Here is a 25,092-nt window from a genome sequence, read left to right on the forward strand (position 1 = left end):
CTGATCCCCCTAACCCACAGCTAGCGCCCCCATCCTCTCTCTCTCCTCCATGCTAGCCCATGACAGCCTGGGCTTCCTTAGGGGTCACAGAGGGGCTGCGAATAAGGCTGAGAGGGCCCTGAGATGAACTTCCCAAGCAAGACAAGGAGGAGAGGGGGACACAAAGCTCATTCTCCAAGCTTCATACAGGGCCCAAAGCCCTGCTTGGACGAGGCTGTGGAAGGATGGGGCTGCTCTCCTGTTCCAGTGGCAGTGACTAGAAGGGTGTGGAGTCCCTGTAAGTACAGCTCCAAGGGTCCCTGCTCACAGCCCTGAGAGCAAGGATGGTGAGAAAAAGAAAGAGGGAAGCTCCTCAATGGCAGGTGAACAGCAGGCCATGGGCTCAGTCCTTGGGACCTGCTGGTGGGAACACTGGACAGACCCCTTCCTGCGGGGCTGTGACCAAGGCTCCTTTCTCAGGGTGGCTGACTGAAGTCTTCACTGAGAAAGGGGTCCAGGAAGCCCCAGGCCTGGGCTCCCAGCTCAGGAAGGAGGCAGGCCTGAGGCTGAAACAGGAGCCTCGGAAGCCCCAGCCCAGAGCAGGCCAGAGAGTGAACACAGCAGGACAGGCGGTGAGGAGGGGGGAGGAAAATGGCAAGGAGGGATGGAAAAGCAGCTGGGGGAGTTAAAATATGCAGATGAAGAGATGTGCGAATGCTTGGGAGAAAGGAAACACCCGGAGCCCAGGAAGTAAAGGAAGCTGAGGGAGCGGACTCAGGGCTGTGGCCTGGACCCAGAGCCAACTCAGACCCAGCCTGGTGCCTCTGTTGGCCCCATTCATTTCAGGGACTGGGAGGCTGGGCTGGGTCTGAGCCAGCTAGAGCCCTCCTGATCTAGCACAGGAACCTGTGATTCCAGCCCTGGGTCTAAAACTAGCTTCCTCCCCAACAAGGTTGGTGCGGCAGTGTGAACCCCTGGAACACTCAGGGGAGCTGGAGGGTGGTGGAGAGGGAGGGATGGCACTCGGTGGACTGCAGCCCCAGAGGCAGCCCAGTGCTCTGGGCTGGGGATGGAAGCTCCTCTGCTTCTGACTTGAAATTCTCCTTTCAGTCTCAGAGTCAAGGCCAATTGAGCACGCAGAGCTCCCACCTTTCTCTTCCCAGCAGGAAGCCCAGGGACCTTGGCTCTGAGAGTATCAACTGATGCCAGAGGCAAAGCAACGCAGGTCCCAGCCCCTGGCCCCACACAACAGCTTGTCCCCACCATTGCTGTGCATTCCTTCAGCACTTGGAGCGCAGTTTTAGTTTGCACTCCATTAATTTGCACATAGGCTGCTTTCTAAGTGTTCTTTTGTCTTTTCTCCCTTGGCTGTCCTAACTCCCTCACCCAACAGGGACTCCCCAAAAGAATGGGGGCTGCCTTCCTCATCAGCCTCCTCAGTGGAGGCCCTGCACTTGCACCCAAAGGCTATGGGGTACGTGGTAGGCCCCCAACAAAGAGCCAAAGAACTGCTGGGGGGCGCAAAATGCAAAGCCCCAATGAACAAGGTGATGAAGGGGCAGTGTCCACATTTTCCAGGTGGGAAACTGAGGCTGAGAGAGGCTCCACAACCACATTAGACTGGCAGAAAGAGGTAGAGCAAGAATCTAGATTTTATTTTCCTACCAGAGCCTCAGATCACTCTGCTACATTGCCCTGCCTCTCCTACCACACAGTCCTGCACTTCCAGAGTACATGTGAGAATAGCAAGCCTTCGAGGGCACAAACTGGGTCTTATTCATCTTCATATTCTTGGGGGAAGCTGGGCTGAGCTCTTCTTTTCCCAGGGATCCTCCAAGGAACTCCAGGGAAGGACCAATGAAACACGAGGCTGCCAGGAACACCAAACTGACCTCGCTTCACCTTATCACAGGGGCTCCTTTGGAGCCTGAGATGTGAGAGTACGTGGTACCCCAGAAACTAGACAGGTCCCAGGCTGGGGAGGTTCAGACCCAGAATCATCACCCTACTTCCCATTGATACGGAAGTGGGGAAGGGAAGTGCTGGGAAGAGAAGGGCATGGTCCCTTTAAATGATAGGGAAGCGGGGAAGGGAAGGGTGTGGCCCCTGGCTAGGGCTCCACCCCATGCCTGCGCCCAGGGGTCCAGAGACCTAAGTGGGGACAGGCATTTTTTGTTTTCCTGCACAAATGTTGCATTTCCCAAGACCACCCTGGCCTGCCACACCCTGATCCTGTGCCTAAAAAAAACCCTGAGACCTGGCCAGGTGCAGTGGCTAATGCCTGTAATCCCAGCACTTTGGGAGGCCAAGGCAGGTGGACCACCTGAGGTCAGGAGTTCGAGACCAGCTTAGCCAACACGGTGAAACCCCCGTCTCCACTAAAAATACAAAAATTAGCCAGGCATGGTGGCATGAGCCTGTAGTCCCAGCTACTCAGGAGGCTGAGACAGGAGAATCACTTGAACCCAGGAGGCGGAGGTTTCGGTGAACCAGGATCATGCTACTGCACTCCAGCCTGCGCAACAAAAAGCGAAACTCCGTCTTAAAAAAAAAACAAACCCTGAGACCCTAGCAGGCAGACACACAGGCAGGTAGACATCCAGAAGACCACATCAGTGGAGAAACACACAAGTGGCTGGATGTTGAGAGGACATAGAAGGGAGCATGCCGGCAGAAGAGCACACTGACAGACTCCGGCCACCGACTAGCAGAACAATGCGGAGGTTGGCTGGAGCGGTAGGGAGGAGAGCCTGGGCCGCTGAGCAGCCTGACTCCAGGGGAAAACCAATCTCCCTTCTGGCTCCCCTGTCTGCCGCGAGCTACTTCCACTCAATGAAACCTTGCACTCATTCTCCAAGCCCACGTGTGATCCAATTCTTCTGGGACACCAAGGGAAGAACCCCAGGATAAAGCAAGCCCTCTGTCCTTTCGATAAGGGAGGAGTCTAATTGAGCTAACACAAGCTGCCTATGAATGGCTAAACTAAAAAAGCACCCTGTAACACATGCCCACTGGGGCTTCAGCTGTAAACACTCACCCCTGGACACTGCTGTGGGGGTGGAGCCCCATAACCTGCCCCTCTGTATGCTCCCCTAGAGGTTTGAGCAGTGGGGCACTGAAGAAGCAAGCCATATCCCCATCATACTCCCTTTGAGGGAGACAAGGAAACTTTTCCTGTTTCACCATGACTCCCAAAGCCAAATTCAAGCCCCCAAGCTAATGGGACACTAACCATCATTCCACTTTCTGCAAACATCTCTGCCAACTGGAGAGGCATCGCAGAGCATGTTTTTCCCCAGCAAATTCTTGCAGAAGGACAGGTCCCTGGATGAGCGTGGCTGACCCAGCTTCACACCCTGCCCCCCGCCTTCTTGTCGTTCTCAGGATAGCTGTAGATGTGCTGGGAATACAGCATCTTGAGATAAGGAAGGCCTGTCTGGGACAGCCTGGGCTCATGTTCCCACCTCTTCTGGAACAGGATGTCCTGCAACACTTTAGCAGAGCAAGCCGATGTCCCCCCGGGTGCAAACCCCAGGGTGGAGTGCTTCCAGACTCCCTCAGTTGCAGTGTGATGTGGTACGTGGGTGGAAGAGACTCCATCCTCCCTGGGCAGCTTCCTCAAGCCATGGGGCACCAGTGTGCCATAAGTCTCAGGCGCCCGTTGTCCCTGAAGCCTATCTGTGAGGAATCAAGCTGCTGTGCTTGACTTGTGTGAATATTCTACCTCATTGGACTTGTGGTTCAAGTAACAGAGTGAGCAGTGAACAGAATTCCAAGGTTCAGGGCTCCGCAGTCTCAAGGACAGAACTACCTTCCTCACCTGCCCCACTGGCTCCCTGTGCGTACGTGCAGTCACTGGTATTCAGGGACCTCAGTTCATGAAGGCACTACATATACGAGAGTCAGGGGCACAAAAGAGACCACCCTGTTTTGTCTGCTGCAAACTTCCACACCACAGGAATTTTCTTAATCCCAGTGCTCACCAGGCCATGCCCATGCTCAGGTATCCCCAGAGGCTCTGGGGGATCATCTCAGCTGGGCACACAGGACCCCTCATCAGCTGGCCCCATGAGTGTACTTACCTTTAGCCAGCTGGACACCTCAGTGTCCATGCCACAGGCCTGCACCCTGCCCAGAAAGCTCGCCCTTCCACAAAAATCCTATCCTGCTCTCTGGGTTGGCCACAGGCCCTCTCTGGGGACCAGCCCTCCTTACTGCTGGGCCCACAGTGCTTCCTCTTCTCAAGGTCACCTTGACTGAGTTCACTCACTGCCTACTGTCACCTGCAGCTGACCTGTATACAGGTCTTGCCCATCACCCTTATAAAAACACAGGCTTCCTGAGATCAGACTCCAAATCTACTCCTCCCATTTCCATGGAGGGCAGGACTCAAACACAGGCTAATTGCATGGTGTGACCTGAAGATGCAAGAGGCAGCCAGTGTGGCTTGAAGAGACCAAGCTTGCAGCCATATTCCTGCCACCACTGCTCTGCTATTTCCTAGTAGATGACTGTAAGCGGATGATACAGCCTGTCTTTGCCTTCCTCTCCTCATCTGTAGAATGAGGATATTATACTTACCTTATTATGCTGTCCTGAAGGTGAAATGAGAGAATTCATTCACTCACTCATAGATGCTTACTCAGCATCTACTGTATGCCAGGAACTGTGCTAGATGCTGGGCAGGGCAGTGAACAAAAGGATGGACGTGTCTCATGGAGATGACATTCTAGTAGAGCAGATAGAGAATATGCAACTAGAGGAACAATCTCAGATATGGATAAGGGCCGTAAGAAAAATAAAGGATTACAAGGGAGAGGTAGTAATGAGAAATGGTGACTTCTGATGGGGTAGTCAGGGAGGACCTCTTTGAGGAGGTGGCATTCGGGCAGAAACCTGACTGAGAGAGGACTGGGATATGTAAGTGCTTAACAAATGTCAGTTGTTATAATTCATACTGTGGGAATAAGAAAGTCCCCAAGCAGGGAAGAATCCCTTGCCCCAGAACCCCAGATGGAGTACCCCCATCCCTATCCTTATCCCACACACCCCCAATTCCAGCTGCTATCTTGAGATGTCCCCATGGGGTAGGGTCTCCTTGTTGTCACCTGACCAGCCAGGGGTCTGTGCCTTCAGGCCCCCTCCACCTAGGACCCTCCCCTTGCCTTCTCCCAGGGCCTGCCCTCTCCACGCAACCTTTCCTCCAGCAGCATTTCAGTCTGCCCCTTCAGTTTAGCACTCATTAACTAATAGACTCACTCCATTACTATTATTATGCTCCCTCATTTCTTTACAGTCATGACAGATGTGAGTGCTTAGAACATCCCTCTGAGGGAGGCAGGAGGCTATTACTATTTATATTTTGCAGGCAGAAAAACTGAAGCTCAGTAAGGTGGTGATTTGCCCCACAGCGGATACCCACCTGAATCTAGTCTTCCTCCCTGAATCCTCAGCCTCTGCCTTCATAAATGGTCCTGCACTATTCACTGGCACACGTGCATACACACAAACCCCGAACCACCAGCTCCTCAGGGGAGGGCCAGCACTGTCATCCTGGTACCCCTCGTGGCACTTAGCCCAGGGTTCTGAATAGTAAAAGTCCAAGAATTCTCACAGAGTGATTCCGTGGCACCACCTGGAGAGTCCGAGACAGAGCAAGACACCTTCCACCCTCTATACAAACTGGGGCGGGCTTCCTGCTGCCCCCTCATCCCTTGCCTGGGCCAGCTGGTTCTCCCTCCCTCTCCCTCTCCTCCCCCATGGTGGCCCCTCCATCCTGGCTGCCCCAACTCACTTCTCCAGCATGGACATGATGATCGGGGGTAGCACCAGGATGGGCATGGGCAGGACCACTCGAGTCAGCGCCGTCTCCAGCAGGGCCTGAGGGGCAGGCAGAGGCTGTGGTGAGGGGGGCCTGATGGCCGGTAATAGAAAAGCACACCCATATGGAGCCCTAGGTGTGTGCCACCACAATGCACATTTGGCTGAATGGCATTATTCATGGGATTGCTCAGGAAGCCACATTCCAAACATCAAAAAAGCCACTGGCCTTCTTTTTTTCTTTTTTTTGAGAGTCTTGCTCTGGTCCCCAGGCTGGAGTGCAGCGGTGTGATCTCAGCTCACTACAGCCTCCGCCTCCCAGGTTCAAGTGATTCTCCTGTCTCAGCCTCCTGAGTAGCTGGGATTACAGGTGCATACCACCATGCCTGGCTAATTTTTGTATTTTAGTAGGGATGGGACGGGGTTTCACCATGTTGGTCAGGCTGGTCTAGAACTTCTGACCTCAGGTGATCCACCCACCTCAGCATCCAAAGTGTTGGGGTTACAGGCGTGAGCCACCGCATCCAGGCTCCACTGGTCTTACCACACACATTTGAGAAGAGCAGATTCCCATCACTTGCCACATGTGGGGGACACCCTGGCACCCCAGGAATGGGCAGTGCTCAGGGAGGTAGTTGAGCACCTTGTGGGTGGCAAGAGCAGCCTTCCATGCTCAGTGCGCAAGGGGGCTGGGGAACAGCTTTAAAAACAAGGCCAACACAGACAGCTGGGGCCTGTTGAGCCACTGGGGCTCATGGAGCCAGAGGAGTAAATTCTGGAATTTACTTTCTGTTGTTGTTGTTGAGATGGAGTCTCGCTCTGTCACCCAGGCTGGAGTGCAGTGGTGTGGTCTTGGCTCACTGCAGCCTCTGCCTCCTGGGTTCATGGGATTCGCCTGTTTCAGCCTCCCTAGTAGCTGGGTTTACAGGAATGAGCCACTATACCCAGCTAATTTTTGTATTTTTAGTAGAGATGGGGTTTCACCATGTTGGCCAGGCTGGTCTCGAACTCCTCACCTCAGGTGATCTGCCCACCTCAGCCTCCCAAAGTCCTGGGATTACAGGCATGAGCCTCGTATTTATTTATTTTTTAAACATATTTTAAAGACAAAGATTTGCAAGATCTTGTGTCTCTTGGCTATGGATGAGTTTCTCAGTGACAAGAGGTGGGATCTATAAGGGAGGTACTCTTCAGTTGCATGTTTGCAGGGTTTCCCTCGGGGTCTGCCTAGGGCTTTGCTCCAGGGGCTCCCAAGGGATTGTTGGGGGGGGGGGTTGTCCCTGGCCATAGCACAGCTCAGTGGCGATTCTGAGCTCCAACAGCCATTGTGGTGAGTTCCTTTAGCCCAGGAGCGCCAGTCCTCAGAGGAGGCTCCAGGAACAGCTCACAGCCCACAGACGCCTGGAGTCCCTCCCTAGACAGCAAAGAACTAAGCAAGCCAGGCTGAAGAGAGCCCAGCCGCTTGGGTTTCCTTGTTGTATGACACTGAGAAGAGTTATCATGGCTGTCCTCCCTCACAGGCACTGGGGAAAAGTACAGGACTGGGATAGGAAGGTAGAAAACTGAGACTAAATCCCCTCTGCTGATGGGCTCAGGGATGAACATTTCTCCCAGGAACCTAGGCTCTTTATGGTCAGCCTCAGGAAGGCCTGGGAGAGGCCCCTCCAGTCTCTGGAACAGGTTTGGGAATGATACGAGGGTCCAGTGCCAGTGCAGGCAGCAGAGGACGCCATGTGGACATAATACCCTCAGCCCCTTGTCCTAAAAACCCTGGAGGGGCACTGACTTGGACAGAACTCTTCCCAGACCAAAGTCTGAATAAAAAGGCCTCATGACTGGGGTAGGGCTTGGGGGCCCTCATGGGAGCTGATGAGGACAGTGGCTGGAGCAGGAGTGCATGCTCCACCACTTCATGGCTCACCCCCAACCCCCATCCTGTCCCATACCCAGCATAGAGGCCAGAGCCCAGGGCAGCAGGACAAGCCACTAACCATCATCTGGACAAAAGCTGGGAAAGGAGAGGGGGATGTACACATGGGCTGCATTTTCTTTTTTTTTTTTTTGAAATGAAGTTTCAGTCTTTCGCCCAGGATGGAGTGCAGTGGGATCCTGGCTTAATGTAACCTCTGTCCTCCTGGTTCAAGCAATTCTCCTGCCTATGCCTCTCTAGTAGCTGGGATTATAGGCACCCACCATCATACCTGGATAATTTTTGGATTTTTAGTAGAGATGGGGTTTTGCAATGTTAGCCAGGCTGGTCTCAAACTCCTGACCTGAGGTGACCACCCGCCTTGGCCTCCCAAAGTGCTAAGATTACAGGTGTGAGCCACCATGCCTGGCCTGTGTTTTCATTTTTTTGAACTGCAATTGCTAGAGTGGTGGAGCCTATGTAAGCAGGGGTAAAAGAGGGTCTTGTAACAAAATATTCTCTAAACCTCTTCAAGCCTCAAATCCCTGGATCTCACGGCACTCGGTCCCCGGTAAGCTCTCACCTGCAGAAGTGCCTATTAACCCAGAACCATAAGCCACTGGCCTCCTAGGCTTCCTTGGCTTACCCAAGAGGATGGGAAGGCCCTGGGAGGCAGGGCCCTGGGCAGAGGGAGAGGGAAGAGAGCTCTGGGAGAGTCTCCTCTGCCCTCACCAATTAACACCTCCTCTGGGTGAGACAAGCAAGAAGCTGGGTCCTGAGGGGCTGAGACAAGAGATAGGGACTTTTCACAGCAGTGAGGGCATGTCCAGGGGAACAGGCTGGAAGCCAGAGGCCCGAACTCATGCAGACTGGAGGTGGGGGCGGGGTGAGGAGGAGACATCAAGAGGCGAAAACCAGGGTACTCTGGAGAGAAGCCTGTGGAAGACACATGCTAAGGGAAAACCACTCCCCTCCCTGTTGCTGGCCTCCCCAACCCTGCAAGCCCCCAGACCCACGTGTCTGGCTGCAATCTTGGAGGAGCCCACGAGGTTGCCATCACTGTCCAGGACATCAATCCCTTCCTCCAGCTCCCCGTACCGCATCAGGACCACATTGCAGATATTGGCACTGGCTGCAGAGAGAGGGGGTGCAGAGAGCAGGATGAGGAGGAGGATGGCATTCCACTTGGAGGGAGGTCACTGTGCTCCTCCCTAGCCAAGCCATGGGGCTCTGCGTTCAAATGCATGGGCAAAGGTTGGGGAAGGGGGGTTCTGTTGTCCATCTGCCTATTAGCCTGGCAAGGGATCTGGGGGTCCTTGGGAACCTGGGCTCAGGGATTGGCCACTTATCCAGCGGCTGCTTTCCTCTCCTCTGGGGCAGACCCCCTAGGCAGGCCAAGTGGGTGTCCATCTGGGAGGGGTCTCTGGCCTGAAGCCGCATTCCCCCACCGACCCAGGCCTGATGTTCCACCATCACTGGGGACCTTGGGCTGCCCCATCCTCTTGAATTATCCATCCCACATTCAGCCCCCTCTGTCTCTGAGTGAATCAGTTTCCCAGAAATTTGCCTACCCTGATGGCAGATGTCAGAGAGGCAGAAACCTCAGTGTTCACCCAGCACCACCCCCTCATCATATGGATGGAACACTGAGGCTCAGAGAAGAGGAGTGACTTATCTGAGGTCACACAGCAGAGTGGGACAGAGCAGAAAGGCTACAGTGCCTATGCCTCCTGAATACTCATGGGGCAGGAGGGTTAGGGCGGAGGTGGTGGGCTGAGTTAAAGGAAGACCGTCTTCTCCATTCTTGCTTCCTATGGTTGAGTTCCTACCTTTGGCTAGGCCCCTATGCCCTCTGAGATCTTGGGGACCTGGGCTAAGGGGAGGATTCCTGGTTCCATAGTGAAGTACTGGTTGCTGAAGTCTGGGGCCACCCATCAGCTGGTGACTAGCTCAGGGAGCCTCCTTCTGCTCCCCTAGCCTGAGACTCACATGACTGGGCAGGATCCGTGGCCCAGTGCAGTGTGGGTGCTGACCCTGCCTGAACTCTCCCAGCCTTGCTTCAGGATGGTAGTGGGGGAACCTGGGAGGGGTGGGCAGGTGGGGAGTGGGGGGTGACAAATTCGGAGCCTGCCTGCCTCACTCCTCCCCCCAAAGCGCCTTGCTGTGTTTAAAGTTTTAATTTTTGCTAATTAATGTCAATTAATTTTGTATAATGAGTGTTTAATTTTGGGGAGTGTGTGAGCCTGGGAGCGACTGCAGTTCTGGGCTGTGAACGCTGATTAGCATCAACACCTGCTGCTTCCCCCTCCCTCCAGTGGGGGGAGGCACCAGGGTTTGGGGAGCTGGAGGGTGGCAGGGCCTGGTGGGCAGGCGGAGTGGGAGGGAGACCACAGATGCTCCTGGGGCCTGAGCCAACAAGCGGTCCAGGGTGCTCACAGCTGGGGGACAAGGTTCTGTGGGTGAGGTGTGGCTTGAGAACCTGGGGGCCTCAGTCACCTGTTTCATTAAAATGGGGAGGTGGAATAAACAGGGCAAGACCGAAAGGCTCTGCAGTCTTTGGAGAAGAAAAGCAGGAGGCCAAACACAGTTCTAAAATGTATTTACAGCACACGCCATCTTCAAGCATCACTCCTGCTTCCACCAACGTTCAGCGCAGTGGGAACCACAGGCAGTCCCTCTGCGGCCCAGGGTTTCCTGCCCCACAACAGGCATGCTCACCTGCTCTAAACAGCTGTTCTCCACCAGGGGTGGATTTGCGGGGCATTTGGCCACATCTGAGGGCATTTTCAGTGATTGCAATCTGGGGGTTGGGGGTTGCTGCAGGCATCTGGTGAGTAGAGGCCAGGGATCTGCTAAACATCCCGAAAGGCACAGGACAGTCTCCTCACTAAAGGATCATGTGGCCCCCAAAGGTCAATGGTGCTGACATTGAGAAACCCTCGTTTTTACCACAGGCAGTGAGGGACAGAATTAGGAAGCTGAATCCAAGGTAAAGGAGATCCGGTCAGCAGGGCATGACAGAGAGGGGTTGGGAGCCTGGCTTTGGGGCCATCAGGCTTGGGTTCCAATTCTGGCTCTGTATCTCTCCCCTCTCAGCCCCAGGGCTCAGGGCCCAGAAGGGCCCCTCAGGGTGGCCTTGGGAAGCGGCCACCTGGCCTCTGTGTTAGTGACACACCCTCTAGTGGCCGGAGGGAGGCTATGCACCCCCCATGCCCTTGGGGCTGTCAGGCTCTCGGTTCCCAGGAGACCTAAGAAAACTGTTGAAAAGGATAGTGGGGACTTCTGCCCTGAAAGGCATCAATCCCTGCCCTCTGAGGACCCTGTCCACCATATCACCACCACCACCACCATCACCATTCCAGGAAAGGCAAGCATCCTGCTAAGGTCGGGAGCTACCAGCTCACTCTGGGAACTTGAGCCATTGCCACCTCAACCCCACCTCGGCTTCTCCCAGGATAAAATAAAGGGCAGCATTTAGAGTCTCCATGGGATTTCTGGGTGCTGGCTGAGCTCACACAAAATGTCAGCCTCTGCACCTGTGCCCCTTCCCAGGTCAGGGGAAGCTGGGGATAGCTGAAATGTCTCTAGCCCCCATTTTGGGTGTGTATGCATAGTGGGGACAAAGAGAAGAGAGTGTAGATCTGGAGGTGGCAGTGGACCAGCCCTGGCTCATCGCAGCATCTCCCTCCCTCCCCATAATCCCCAAACGTAAAACATGGGGCAAGCAGGACAGCTTTGGTTCAAACACAAAACCATCGAGAAGAAAAATGAAGCATAAAAGGAAGTGAAAACCCAGCCTCCTTCCCTTCATCCAGCCCCTCCAGGACATCTCTGAAGTTGCCTGGATGGAAAAAAAGACAGAGAAAACCCTAAAAGCCATCTCAGAATGATGGTACCCCCCAGGCTTCTCCCTTGAAACAGCCAGTTCTTACTGCCTCCATAGATGGCACATGACCTGCAAGCAATTCTGTTGACTGTGAAAACTGGTTAGCCATTTATTGAGCACCTGCCGTATGCACAGGCTACCAGCCATCCCTGCCCTTCAGCAATGGGAATGCCAGCCTGTCACATTGATTTCATCTCCATGAGTTCATCTGGATCTTTCAATTCTGCCATATCCTTTTCAAACTGTCCCAGTCCCTCCTATCCCACTCCTGGCAAGTCCAGCTCTTGTGACAGGGACACTGAGAGCCTAAGCAAACGATAGAGAGAGAGAGAGAGAGAGAGAGAGAGAGAGAGAGAGAGAGAGAACGAGAGCGTGCACAACCCTGGGCCATGGGTCTTCTCTCTAACAAACCAGCAAGATCTATTATTGATGGTATCAGCAGGTTAATTAAGCAGCCTATTAGTGATGATGTTAAGAAATCTGGCACATTTTCAACTCAGATTGACACCACTCAAGACTCAGGCATAACTGATGTTTTAGCAGCAATGTGGGAGATGTCAAGTAATGAAAGAGAAAGAGAAGGAGAGAAAGGCATGACTTCTCCATGATGGCAAGCTCAGTGTTAAGTCCTGAGGAAAATTTGCTCTTGCCTGCTGCAGATGTTTTCACATCCGACCCATTGCGATGCAAAATCATGCAGATTGTGAAAAGCTAATGAAGCACCCAGTGTAAAAGGGGCAGTGTGGGGAAGAAGAAAGAGCAGTAGACAGAAAGACAAATGTGCAAGAAAGTTTTCCGAAAGAAGATCACAGGGGAGCCTGCCCCCTGAACTAGGGCAGGAATAGACAAGCAGATCCATGCAGTACCCTAGTCCTGCAACGCACCCACCTGTCGGGGAAATTAATTGGTGGAGAAACCATTGTATCAACTCACAGGGAAAGGCCCATTTAAACACAGACACATAGCAATAGGCTACTGATTTAGGGAAAACAAACTACTGTTAACTCCTCAATTCTATGATGCACTTTCCCAGATTTTAATGTTTTAAAAAATCATGATGTGCCTCACAATGAAAGTCAGCAGAAAAGGAACCTTACCTGCTACTCAACACAATTGCCTGTACATGTGTGAACTTAGCCATGTGCAGAGCTATCCATTCATTCAAGTGTCACCTCAGCTGACCACAGCAATCCATACAGCATTTGAACTTAAACTTAGATTCCTAATTGTTGCCTAAAACATCTTTCTAAAACTTACACTATAATGGAGCACGGACATGAAAAGTTATTGTACATGCAGAAGATCGTCTGCCAGATACCAGGCAATGCAATTAAAGACAGTAGAAATTGCCAAACCATAGATAGCTACCCTAAAGAAATGCTTGCCCATATGCACAAAGAGACATTTACAAGGATGTTAATTATAGCACTGTTTGTAAGAGCAAATAATTAGAAACAACCTAAATGTCCACCATTAGGGAACTCACATGGGAAGATCTCCAAAACAAACTGTTATGTGAAAAATGCTACTGAGTATGTACATGATGATTTACTGTATGTAAAACCCTGTAATTGGCATATGCACATATATGTGCGCATAAATCCACAGGTAATGTTTTGGAAGGTTCACAGCTCACAGAGTGGTCTGCTTAGGGAAAGGAATTCAATTTGAGAATTAGGGTTTGTTGAAAGACTTCCACTTTTTTACATCAAATTTTTCTATAATATTTAAATTTTTACAGTGAGAATATGTTTCAATTACCCCCCTCCCCCCACAAAAAAAAACCTGCCAAACTTCTTGAAGAAGATCACACAAATTTTAAAGCCAGCAGGGATTGATGTAGCCTAGTCTTGGGTCCCACACTTAGGTACGTACAACATGTCGGCTTCTTAAAGGAGCTGATTAATTTCAGGAATATTTTTTCTTCAAGTAAAGAAAAAAAATGAGACACAAGTATAACCAAATCAGAAATGCAAACAAAAAATTCCCAATATTCTTTTATATGCTTTGAAATTATACCATTCATCTTAAATGGGCTAAAGGAGTCAAGATTAGAAGCAGGACTACAAAAAGCAGTGGTGGCCACAATGCTGTGTTTAACAACCAATGCCCAAAAAAGAACAAGAAAATGTGAAGGAGGCTTAGACTCCAACTCTGTTGTACTAAAGAAAGTGACTTGTATTGAATGTGTAAGTGAATGCTGGCTTATTCTTTCCAATGGACACTAATTATAGGTCTCTCTTCTTCTAAAAGGCTATTATGTTAATACCTCTTATAACTCAGGCATCTTAGAAACATGGCATTCAAGATCGATTTAGAAACCATACTATAAGAAATGGGGACCTGGGAAGTGATATTTATTACATATGATCAACAAAAGGCTACTAATCTTAAGTTATGGAGGTCATGATAACTGACTCCCAAGAGCTTCCCTACCCCCGAGATTAATCCAAACTAATAGTAATAATCCTCCAACAGGCAGTGACTAATCTAGGAAGAAGCATGTGACCTAATGCCAGACAACCAGGAATATCTGCTGGGGACTTCTAGGGAAGGTCTCCTCCCTTCTAAGGAGGGGCGAGAGGTAGGCAGCGCCTCTTATCCTCTGAACACTGTGGGACTGGATGTGATGCTTAGAGCCTGAGATGAAGCCCACAGGGAAGCCACCACAGTAGTGTTGGGGGAAGCACCCTGGATGCCCCACCTGAGACTCCCTTTGTGTAAATAATAGATTCCCTTATTATTTAAACCCTAAACAGTTTGTGTTGAGGGTTTCAGCTAATTTCAGCCAAAATATCCACACAATGTATAAAGGCTTTAAAAATTAAGAAAAAGATCTGGTGATCAAAATCATGAAAAAAATAAATGAGTAGATAATTCATAAAAGATTAAAAAACTAATAAACATGAACTCGATCTTACTAATAATCAAGGTTGGGTTTCTAGATCTGAGGGAAAAAAATCTGCAGTTCTTTATAGGTTTTGGAGACTAAACCTCATTGGTTAAAGGGTTTACAAATAGCTGTTCCCAGCCTGTGACTTGTTTTTCTCATAACATGATGTCTTCTCTTATATAGTTTAATATATAGTCAGATAAATATTCCTTCCTGGTATATACATTTTGTGTTGTTAAGAAACTCTAGGTGGGTGTGGTCACTCACGCCTTTAATCCCAGCACTTTGGGAGGCTGATGCAGGTGGATCACTTGAGGTCAGGAGTTCGAGACCAGCCTGGCCAACATGGAGAAACCCAATCTCTACTAAAAATACAAAAATTAGCCGGGCATGCTGGCACACACCTGTAGTCCCAGCTACTCAGGAGGCTGAGGCAGGAGAATCACCTGAACCAGGAGGCAGAGACTGCAGTGAGCCAAGATTGCACTAGCTTACTACAACCTCCGCCTCCTGGGTTCAAGTGATTCTCCTGCCTCAGCCTCCCAAGTAACTGCAATTACAGGTGCCCACCACCATGCCCAGCTAATTTTTGTATTTTTAGTAGAGATGGGATTTTATCATGTTGGCCAAGCTGGTCTTGAACTCCTGACCTCAGGTGATCCACCTGCCTCAGCCTCCCAAAATGCTGAGATTACAGGTGTGAGCCACCACACCTGGCACAGATGAACAAAAATTTTAAGAGGTCGATAATATCAAATGTTGAAAAGGAGGTAGGGAAACAAAAATTCATACCCTGCAGGTTGGGTAAAAGCCCATATGCCTATCTGGCAGTATTTAATAAAGCTAGAAACATGCATACCCTCTAGTGTGTCCATTCCATATCTGGGTACACACCCTAGCCTGGCAATTCACAGCACCGGCTGCACAAGTGAAACCGAAGCTGAGGTAGGCCCAGATCTGTTTAAGTTCCCCAGGTGATTATAATACAGATGAAGGTTTGAAAACTGTTGCCCAGGAGGAAGTCTTACTCATGTGCACATGAGCTGTTTAGAGCACAAGGTTGTTTAGAGCAAGACTGTATAATAATGAAAGACTGGAAACTACCTAAATGTCCCCAATTAATCACCTGTGGATAGCCACACAGAACAAATGCCTGTGGCAGTTGAAATGAATGTATATGTATTAACATAAACAAATTTCAAAACCACAACAAAAGGCAAGTTTCAAAAGGATATGTACAGTATGGTACAGTTAATATGAATTTTAAAAAATTAATGAACAATACAACTGGCTTATGGTACATGCACCTATGCTAAAATAGAAACCTAAATGGTGAGCATACACTAACTCCAGGTCAGTGCCCTCTGTGGGGAGAGGAAGAAACTAGAATCAAGAAGGCAGAGGGCATGGAGGGCTTTGAATGTATCTAACGTTCTCTTTCTCTATTTCTTCAATTTTCTGTTAATAGAAAAATTTCATAATTAAAAAAATAGGCCAACTATGGTTGCTCATGCCTGTAATCCCAGCACATTGAGAGGCTGAGGTGTGGATCACCTGAGGTCAGGATTTCAAGACCATCTGGCCAACATGGCAAAACCCTGTCTCTACTAAAAATACAAAAAGTAGCCGGTTGTGATGGCACATGCCTGTAATCCCAGCTACTCAGGAGGCTGAGACAGAAGAATTGCTTGAACCCAGGAGGTGGAGGTTGCAGTGAGCCAAAATCATGCGACTGCACTCCAGCCTGGGTGACAGAGCAAGACTTCATCTAAAAATAAATAAATAATTAAATAATTTAAAAATAGCCATGGAAGAAACTATTGTGACTATTAAGGAGAAGTTAGAATTTTATGACTGCCATGGAAAGATATCTAAACTTGACTGTGAGGTTAAAAAGCAGTTTACAGAAATATATATATACATATGCATATATATATAAATATATATTATTCTGTAAATATATATAAATATGTATTATTCCATAAATATATATATATATATTATTCTGTAAATATATATATATTCTGTATTACATATAAACCCATATGTATTAAATTATATTTTTATAGACATTATTTATACTACATATAGATATAATAGGCAGAAATTCACACACTTATAGGTGTTAACTTGAATTTGGAGGGATATATACTAAGCTTGACTCTGGAGAGAGAAGTAGGATTGCTCATACTATTACCTATTATCAGAAAGAAATAGAGCCGTTTGCTTTAAAAGAAACAAGCACTCTAGTAGCAACCTTGAGACTTACGTTGCTATTCTGGCTCCAGACTGATGTTGGGCTAAGTACTTCCAGATTCCACTTCCTCATCTGCAAGAAGTGGGAGGTAATGCTGGCCTCCCCTCCCCTCTCTTTTCTTCTCCCTCTCTCTCTTCCATCCTTCTACTTTGTGGGCAACACAGTCAATGATTCAAAAGGTGTAATAGGAGAAATAATAAAAAGTAAGTCTCCTTCCCAACACTAAGCTTCACCTCCTCCCCAGAGGCAGCCACTGTAGCCAGGTTCTCATGTCCCTGTCTGGGATGGTCTATGCATTGAAAATGTACGTGTATGCACATCACCATCTTTACACACTCACACATACTCTCTCACACTCGAATCACAGCAGAATATAACCCCTCTGCCTTTAAAAGAGTGATGATTATCAAAGAAAGATGTAAGCCCTCGTATTTGCTTGATTTCACAATAATCCCCGTTATTCCACCTGAGAGGCAGTGCTAAGTAAGCAGCGCAAATTTTCTTTTAAATAGCTTGAGAATTTGGGGAGAGTTTCACAACCCATACTGAAGTGTCACCGACTCAGGACTGGGAATTTCTGGATTGAAAAATGAGCCTGTACGCCTCAGTGTAGGCTGACTCGGAAGCTTGGAATCTCTTAATATGATTCCTGTTAACACAGCCATCTTCTAAAAAGCCTCTTTTTATCACAGCTGCCTCTTAGCTTGAGATTCTTCAGTGGTTCCCCATCAACCAAAGATAAAGCCCAAACCCCAAGCTAACACTCATAGCGCCTACACGCCCTCCTCTGTTCCCTAGCAGGCCAGCCCAGCCCAGCCAGGCCCCCTGCTTTCTCCAGCATTCATAACCCGTCCCTCCCTCCGCATTACACTTCCCCACTTTCACTGCCTCTGGGATTCTCTATCTTCTGGATTTCAGGAATTATAAAACCCTGGAACTGGAAGGCCATTTACGCAACAAGCACTTATGGAGCACCTACTGTATGCCAGATCCCCAGCAAGCTGCTTGGAAACAGGTGACTTGGTCATGTGCAAGTGCCCCTCACAGCAGACATTTCCCTCAAATCCAGGGGTCAGGCAGCTCATTCCAATAACAGACTCTCATTTTTTTCAGAAGATCCTGTCACTCTTGTGGTACTACCACTTATCAGAGCTACTCTTGACGTGTAGAGCCAGAATTAAACAGACTCCTTTGTTCTGGATGTTCTATCTTTAGTAATGCAGCTGAAATCTGAGTGAGCATGATCAGAAGCACACACCACACCAGGGACCCATTCTGAGCACACAGCCCACGAGATCCCCAGATCTCTGTCCTGAGAACTTCAGCCAAGGTAGGTCTTGGCACCCTCACACTTGTACACTTACATTTTTTTGAACAGCAAGACGTATATCAAACCTTGTGAGATCTCATCGGCCCACCTCGACGGTTCTTTTTAGATCCTGGTGCTCTTGCCCATGAATTCACAATCCCTGCCAGGTTGGTGTCCCTGTTTCTTGAATGTGAGCCATAGGCCTCCTCCGTCTAAGGCAGTCAAAATAACTAAAGGGAATGAGACTGAAGACAGGGCCCTGGAACACGCCACTGGAGACTTCCCTCTGGCTGCCTTTGACCCACCACCTGTGTCCTCTTGGGATCTGATGCAGACCAGGGGTCCATGCCAGTTCTGAGGCTGCCACCAATTCCAGAACCCAGCCCAGCTCAGCCTTCCATAGTTCCTTAAAATCCACACCACCATGCCCACATATTTCTTTGATAACATGATATAATGATTCCCAGCCCTTTTTCCAACAAATATCTTCTCCCTAAATAATTCAGTTCATATTAGATTCCTAAAATCTTAGAGGGGATGGAAGATAATTTAGAGAGAATATCAAATAGGTTTCATCCTCCATAAAACTTTATTGTCCTTATCTGGCAATGAAAGCCAAAATAGATGAATGGAATCTAATTAAACTAAAGAGCTTCTGCACAGCAAAAGAAACTATGATTGGAGTGAAGTGGCAACCAACAGAATGGGAAAAAATTTTTGCAATCCACTCACCTGACAAAGGGCTAATATCCAGAATTTACAAAGAACTTAAATTTACAAGAAAAAAACAACCCCATCAAAAAGTGGGCGAAGGATATAACAGACACTTCTCAAAAGAAGACATTCATGCAGCCAACAAATATATGAAAAAAAGCCATCATCAATGGTCATTAGAGAAATGTAAATCAAAACCACACTGAGCTACCATCTCATGCCAGTTAGAATGGCGATCATTAAAAAATCAGGAGGGCCGGGCGTGGTGGCTCACGCCTGTAATCCCAGGACTTTGGGAGGCCAAGGCGGGTGGATCACGAGGTCAACAGATCGAGACCATCCTGGTCAACATGGTGAAACCCTGTCTCTACTAAAAATACAAAAAATTAGCGGGGCGTGGTGGCACGTGCCTATAATCCCAGCTACTCAGGAGGCTGAGGCAGGAGAATTGCCTGAACCCAGGAGGCGGAGGCTATGGTGAGCCGAGATCACACCATTGCACTTCAGCCTGGGTAACAAGAGCGAAACTCCTCCTCAAAAAAAAAAAAAAAAAAAATCAGGAGACAACAGATGCTGGAGAGGATGTGGAGAAATAGCAGTGTTTTTACACTGTTGATGGGAGTGTAAATTAGTTCAACCATTGCGGAAGACAGTGTAGCACTTCCTCAAGGACCTAGAAATAGAAATTCTATTTGACCCAGCAATCCCATTACTGGATATATACCCAAAGGATTATAAATCATTCTATTATAAAGACACATGCACACGTATGTTTACTGCGGCACTGTTCACAATAACCAAGTCTTGGAACCCACCCAAATGCCCATCAATGATAGACTGGATAAAGAAAATGTGGCACATATGCACCATGAAATACTATGCAGCCATAACAAAGGATAAGTTCATGTCATTTGCAGGAACATGGATAAAGCTAGAAACCATCATTCTCAGCAAACTGACACAAGTACAGAAAACCAAAACCTTATGTTCTCACTCATAAGTGGGTGTTGAACAATGAGAACATATGAACACAGGAAGAAGAACATCTTCCTGTCAAGGGGTGGGGGGCTAGGGGAGGGAAAAGTACCTAATGTAGATGACAGGGTGATGGATGCAGCAAACCACCATGGCACGTGTATACCTATGTAACAAACCTGCACGTTCTGCACATGCACCCTAGAACTTAAAGTGTATGTATATATAAAAAAACGTAATTGCCCTTATCACCAGAATTTTTGTTTTATGTGTGTGTGTGCCATTTTCAACATCTGACCACCTTTTACCCCCCAAGAACAAGTTTCCTGATGGCAGGAAGGTGTCTTCTCTGGTTCTTGCCACCCGATTGGGGCAGGAGGAACTGAGTGGAGCTGGAAGAGGATCAACATCTAGTAGGTGCTCATGCTGTGCTGGGAAATTGACATGTTTAATCCCCATGAAAATTTTGCTTAGAGATACTAATATTCCATTTTATAGATGGGGCCATCACGGCCCGGAAAATTTGGATAATGTGCCCAGGATGACCTGGAAAGGGGTGGGCCCATGGTCAATCACCCTAGGCCTGCTGACTAAGAGTGGACCACAGTGATGGTAAAAGTGTATATAAGAAAACAGAGCACTCAAAAACCATTTTAAAAAGTGGAAAAGGTCCAGATAAATGTCCAGGTAGCTACAGAATCTGGGCACCACTGCCATCAGGGTGAGGTTCTGCTACGAGTGCCGCATCTCAAACCTTTTGTGCTAAAGCACTCGTTTGATCATTGAATAAACCCACACTGGGCACCTGTGTGCCAGGCACTGAGGGGCTGAGGTGGTAGATGAGAGCTACTCCCTGTCTTGGGGCACTCACTGTCTGATGGGAGAGGAAGGCTTGGAAACAACATGGGCAGTCCCCAGATAGACACTGGTACACACAGGTAGCTTCCATCTAACCCTGGCTGGGACTCCCAGAGAGGGCTTCCAAGAGGAGATGGTGTTTGAACTGAGTCACAAAGGCCTGGCAGTCGAGGGAGAGCAGAGGGTGACTTGAAGCAGTAGGAAGAGCAGGTATCCAGATATCAGGGCCACATGCTAAGGCCCAGGGCCGAGCAAGAGGGAAGAGAGAAGGATGGCAGGAATCATGGCTGCAGTGGGGCACAGGAGAGGCAAGAGCAGGGTAGGTCCAAGAAAGGACTCATGGCATCCAGAGGTTCCTGAAGGGCATGGATGCCACATGAAGCACCACTGACCTTGATACAGGGACCTTGATGTCACAGGGCCCAGAACACAGCTGCCACGGGTGCATGCTGCCACCTCCTGCTCACAGGGGCCTACCCCCAGACTTGGGCAGAACTGCCATGGCCACCTCTTAGATGGAGGAAGCAGGATGGACTGAGCACAAAGGGGAGCAGTGAAGTAAAGAGGGGTTTAATGACACAAAGGCCATGCAGCCTGGGGGAGCAGGGGGTATAGATGTGGGGAAGCAGGTTTGCCCACCTGTGAATGAACAGAAGACTTCCCAAACACTGCCAGGACACCCTTGGGCGACGGACGCACTAACACAGAGATCTTTTCATGGTAACAAAATACACTGTGACATTTAACATAAGAGACTGCTGAGGACGGCACAGGAAGAAGTCATTTCTCAGCAAGGAGCTGCTGAGGCTGGCATTTCCGGTGCCTGAAGGAAGCTTGTTCTTCTTAGAAGGAGCAGCTGGCTGATGACAAGGCTCAAGCCTCCCTCATCGGGAGCTGAGGGCCCAGCTAGGGGTCTTGATGAGCACATGACACTCACTGCCTGTTCCCTGCTCCAAGTGGATGTAGCCAGGCAGCCTGGGGTGACCTTCAGGGCTTCCTGCCCTCCCCTGCACACACCTACCGGGAATCTAGAGGGCCAGCTTTATAGATGTGACACCATGGTCTCCACCTTCCTAAAGTCCCTGCCCCACCCATTACTGTCATTGATATGTGTCTAGTCCCCTGGCCACTGCCCGACTTGGGACCCGGGACCTGGCCCTTCTTCCTGCTCTTCCTGCTGGTAACTGTTCCCAGTCCCTCTCCTCCAAGGCCCCTCAAGAAGCCTGTGGGGCCTGCATCTGCTGGAATGGACTCTGCTCACAGAAACTGGTGGCTGGACCTGGGGGTGTGTATTTTTCCAATGCCTCCTCTACTGACCTTTAATTACACTGTTTGCCCAGCTTCCCAAACCATTAACTTCACCTCGCAGCAACCATACATCAATTAACGGAGGGCCCGCTCCGAGCCTGAGCTCCTGAACACAATTAGGCGTGACAGTCCACAAATAAGAAAGAACTGGAGAATTAATTAAGGTCTAAGCAAATTAATTGCCAGTCCTCAATCGATTCTGATGCCAGCGCACATGCTCCTGGGCTCACTGTCTTTGCTAACATCTCCATGTATAAATAGAAACTGTGATCTCCCACACGATTGCTGTTCTAGACCAGGGGCACAGCATGGCCCTGAAACCGCCTCTCTCCAAGGGGAGAGAAATGGCTGCAGTGAGCATCCCGGGACTTCCCACGTACTCAGCACACGTGCATCCACACACATCAGTCATGTGACACAGGCGCGCGCGCGCGCGCGCACACACACACACACACACACACACACACTCTGAAAAACTAGGGGGGAACATGGAGGCAGAACAGGGAGGACACTGTGGCTGCCTGTGGCCACAGTGCTCAGTTTCTTAGCTATAGGAGTGAGGGGCTATCCCATGGGGCTTGAAAGAGCCCTGGGCTGGGAGGCCTGGGCTTTGGCCAGCTCAGTATCTCTTCCAGCAAGTCCGACTTTGTTGATTCTTCTGTAAGAGGGGGATGGCACACTATGCCTTCGGACCCTCCCAGCACAGAATGAGGAGAACTGAGGGAGGAGAGAGGCCTGCTGGGGAACATGAGGGGAGCTGTGCAGCCTCCAAGAGCTCTGCAAACCTCAGGAGGCCTGCAGTCACAGAGGTCCCAGTGGGAAGGGGCTGAAGGGAGGTCTGGTCAGAGGCCTCATTTCCAGATGAGGAGACAGCAGGTAGGATGGGGTAGGAGTGGTGGAGTTTGGTGTCGGGCCCAGGCACATGTGCCTCAGGCCACTCTTATATGGCGTGTGACCTACCTCCCAGGCTTCAGGCTGGAGCCTGCGGAGGAGCTGGCAGAGCCTTGGGAAAAAGAGACTGATTCCTGGGTCTTCCTTGTTCCCCAGAGCTTGAGTTCCCAGCCAGCTCAGAAGGATGAGCTGGGATATGGCCTCTGACCACAGAGTAGAAGCCTCTTCAGGAGCCTCCATCACCCTGAAGACCCCCCTACACTCCACTCACATCCCAACAACGAGGGTCTAAATATGATCATTTCCACTTGCCCCAACCTCCTTCCCATGTGCACTCATCACTTACTGATTCCTGTCTCTGCAAGCAGCCTAAAGGGACAGGGGACCCTCCACAAGGTCAAGCACAGCCTGGGCCAGCTTCTTGGTCACCTTTAATGGTGGCCCAGCCTAGTCTGGCCTAGCCTTGGAGTTCTGGAGTGAACGCCGGGTGAGACCTATGCCCTGCCAGCACCCAGTGCAGCTTAGAGATACTCTGTCTGGCTAAGGGTACCTGGGGATAAGGTAAAGAGGGGCCAAGCACAGGGACTGGACAGTGGCCTGAGAGAACCAAGAGACTTTTGAGTCCCTGGAGGGTAAGGGCCATACCTATTCATCTTGCAACTGTGTCAACATTGATTAGGGCTGTCCGCAAGAGCCCACTTGAAGATGAGAGGGCTGGGCATGGGGACCAGTGAGATGGAAGCCTGTGTGTGGGGAGGGAAGACTGGGGCTGGGGCAGAAGTCAGGCAGACACCCAGCCAGGACTCAGCAGCCAGGCCAGAGAAGAAGCCACAAAGAGCCTGCCTCTCTGAGCTAGGACCGTCAGGGCTGAAAACCACATTATGCAACCCTCGAGGGATGTGCAGGATCTCAAGACCCCAACAGTGGCTGCACCTGTGGGAGCGGCTGAAGCCTCATTCCCAAAAAGAAGAGAGGAGGGGAATTAGGCTGGAGCCTGAAGAGGGGCAGATCATAAAGTCTCAGACCTTTAGCAGGGACCCTCCTCCTGAAGGTGTCCCAGAGAGGTAAAGACCACTCCAAGGTCACACAGCAAGATGGCTGGTAGGGCTGGAATGGGCCCCCCGGCAAAGTTCTTATCTAAAGCTTGGCTAAGGACAGATTACATCTTGGCTGAATCCCAGATCCAGCCCAGTGCAGCCAAGTGCTGCCCCTTCTCAGGCTGCATCTGACCCTGCAGGCTGAATGGCCAGGAACACCAGTTGCGTAGCCGTGTTTGCTTTATTAGGCTCCTTAACGAAGTTAGATCTAAAGGGTTATTACATTAATGGCCCAGGACAGAAATAGCTGAAAGTTCATTAAAAGTGTGGAGTTACCATAGCAATTATCTGGGCCAGCTGAGGCTGAGCCAGGTGGCTGGTTCGGGGAGTTTATTAGCCTCTGGGCCATCCAGGGGTGGGACTGCCCAGCAATGACCTCCTACCCTCTCACAGGGGCTTTGCAGGTGCTTCAAAGCACCTTCTCTTCAGTGGAAACTGGTTTGTGGCCTCAGTTGCTCCTCCCAGAGCTCTGGGCTGTAGGAAGGTGGGTACTGGTGCCCACATTTTACAAATGGAGAAGCAGGGCCCTGGAGATGATGATCAGGGTCAGGACTGTGAGCCTGAGTCTGACTCTGCCTCTTCAGACTGTGCCTTGGTGCCACAGAGGGCATGGGTCCTCATGCCCTGTGTAGGGCCTGTCCCTGTCATCCTAGGGCACAGATGGGGAGCTCCAGTGTTATGGTTCAAGCACTGGTTTATCCTTCTCTCTTGACAACAAACTATGCACTGCCCTTACATTGCTCTCAATATTATTTCTTTCGGGTTTTAAAAACTCCTTCCACTATTTTGTCCTTCTCCCCAAACAAGGTGTCGGCTTCTTAAGGGCCAGGCAAGGCTTTGTGGTATCTCCAAGGCCCCGGCCTGGGGCATCTATCGAGAGCTCATAGACTCCGAGTTCAGCAAAGATGCAGCTGAAGGCAGGAAAATCCCCTCCACATATACCTGTGTGCCCACAATCACCTGTGTAGAGCAAAGGCCTCTGAAACCTAGAGGGTCACAATGCCCAAAGGCTTGAAACCTATACTAGCAGAAGCTTCCAACCTTCTGGCAGGCTGGTGAGGCCTATATACCCCTCTCAGAATAATTTTCTAAATGCGTAAAACAAATATAGGATCACAAAGGGATCATCCTGAAAGAACCTATCAAACTATTTTTAAACTGTGATATAGTAATAGATGAGCTTTTTAACTAAAGAA

At 49.8% G+C, this 25,092-nt stretch overlaps 1 protein-coding gene across 9 annotated transcripts in view; it reads right to left on the reverse strand.

The window, feature by feature from the left end:
- The window catches only part of SFXN5 (sideroflexin 5), a 128,615-nt gene that overhangs the window by 21,316 nt on the left and 82,207 nt on the right, over positions 1–25,092 (reverse strand). For 6 of the 9 annotated variants that reach the window (XM_035272286.3, XM_035272280.3, XM_078349071.1 and 3 more), the window contains exons 11-12: positions 8,725–8,840; positions 5,774–5,859 (exon numbers count right to left, since the gene is read on the reverse strand). The exons of 1 other annotated variant lie outside the window; for it this stretch is intronic. In XM_035272286.3, the coding sequence (XP_035128177.1) occupies positions 5,774–5,859; positions 8,725–8,840 (202 nt within the window). The remainder of the gene's footprint in view (positions 1–5,773; positions 5,860–8,724; positions 8,841–25,092) is intronic. 2 more of the 9 variants (XM_035272285.3, XM_035272292.3) reach the window with 2 other exon arrangements.

The sequence above is a fragment of the Callithrix jacchus genome, chromosome 14 (assembly GCF_049354715.1).
Source record: "Callithrix jacchus isolate 240 chromosome 14, calJac240_pri, whole genome shotgun sequence".
Taxonomy (NCBI): Eukaryota; Metazoa; Chordata; class Mammalia; order Primates; family Cebidae; genus Callithrix; species Callithrix jacchus.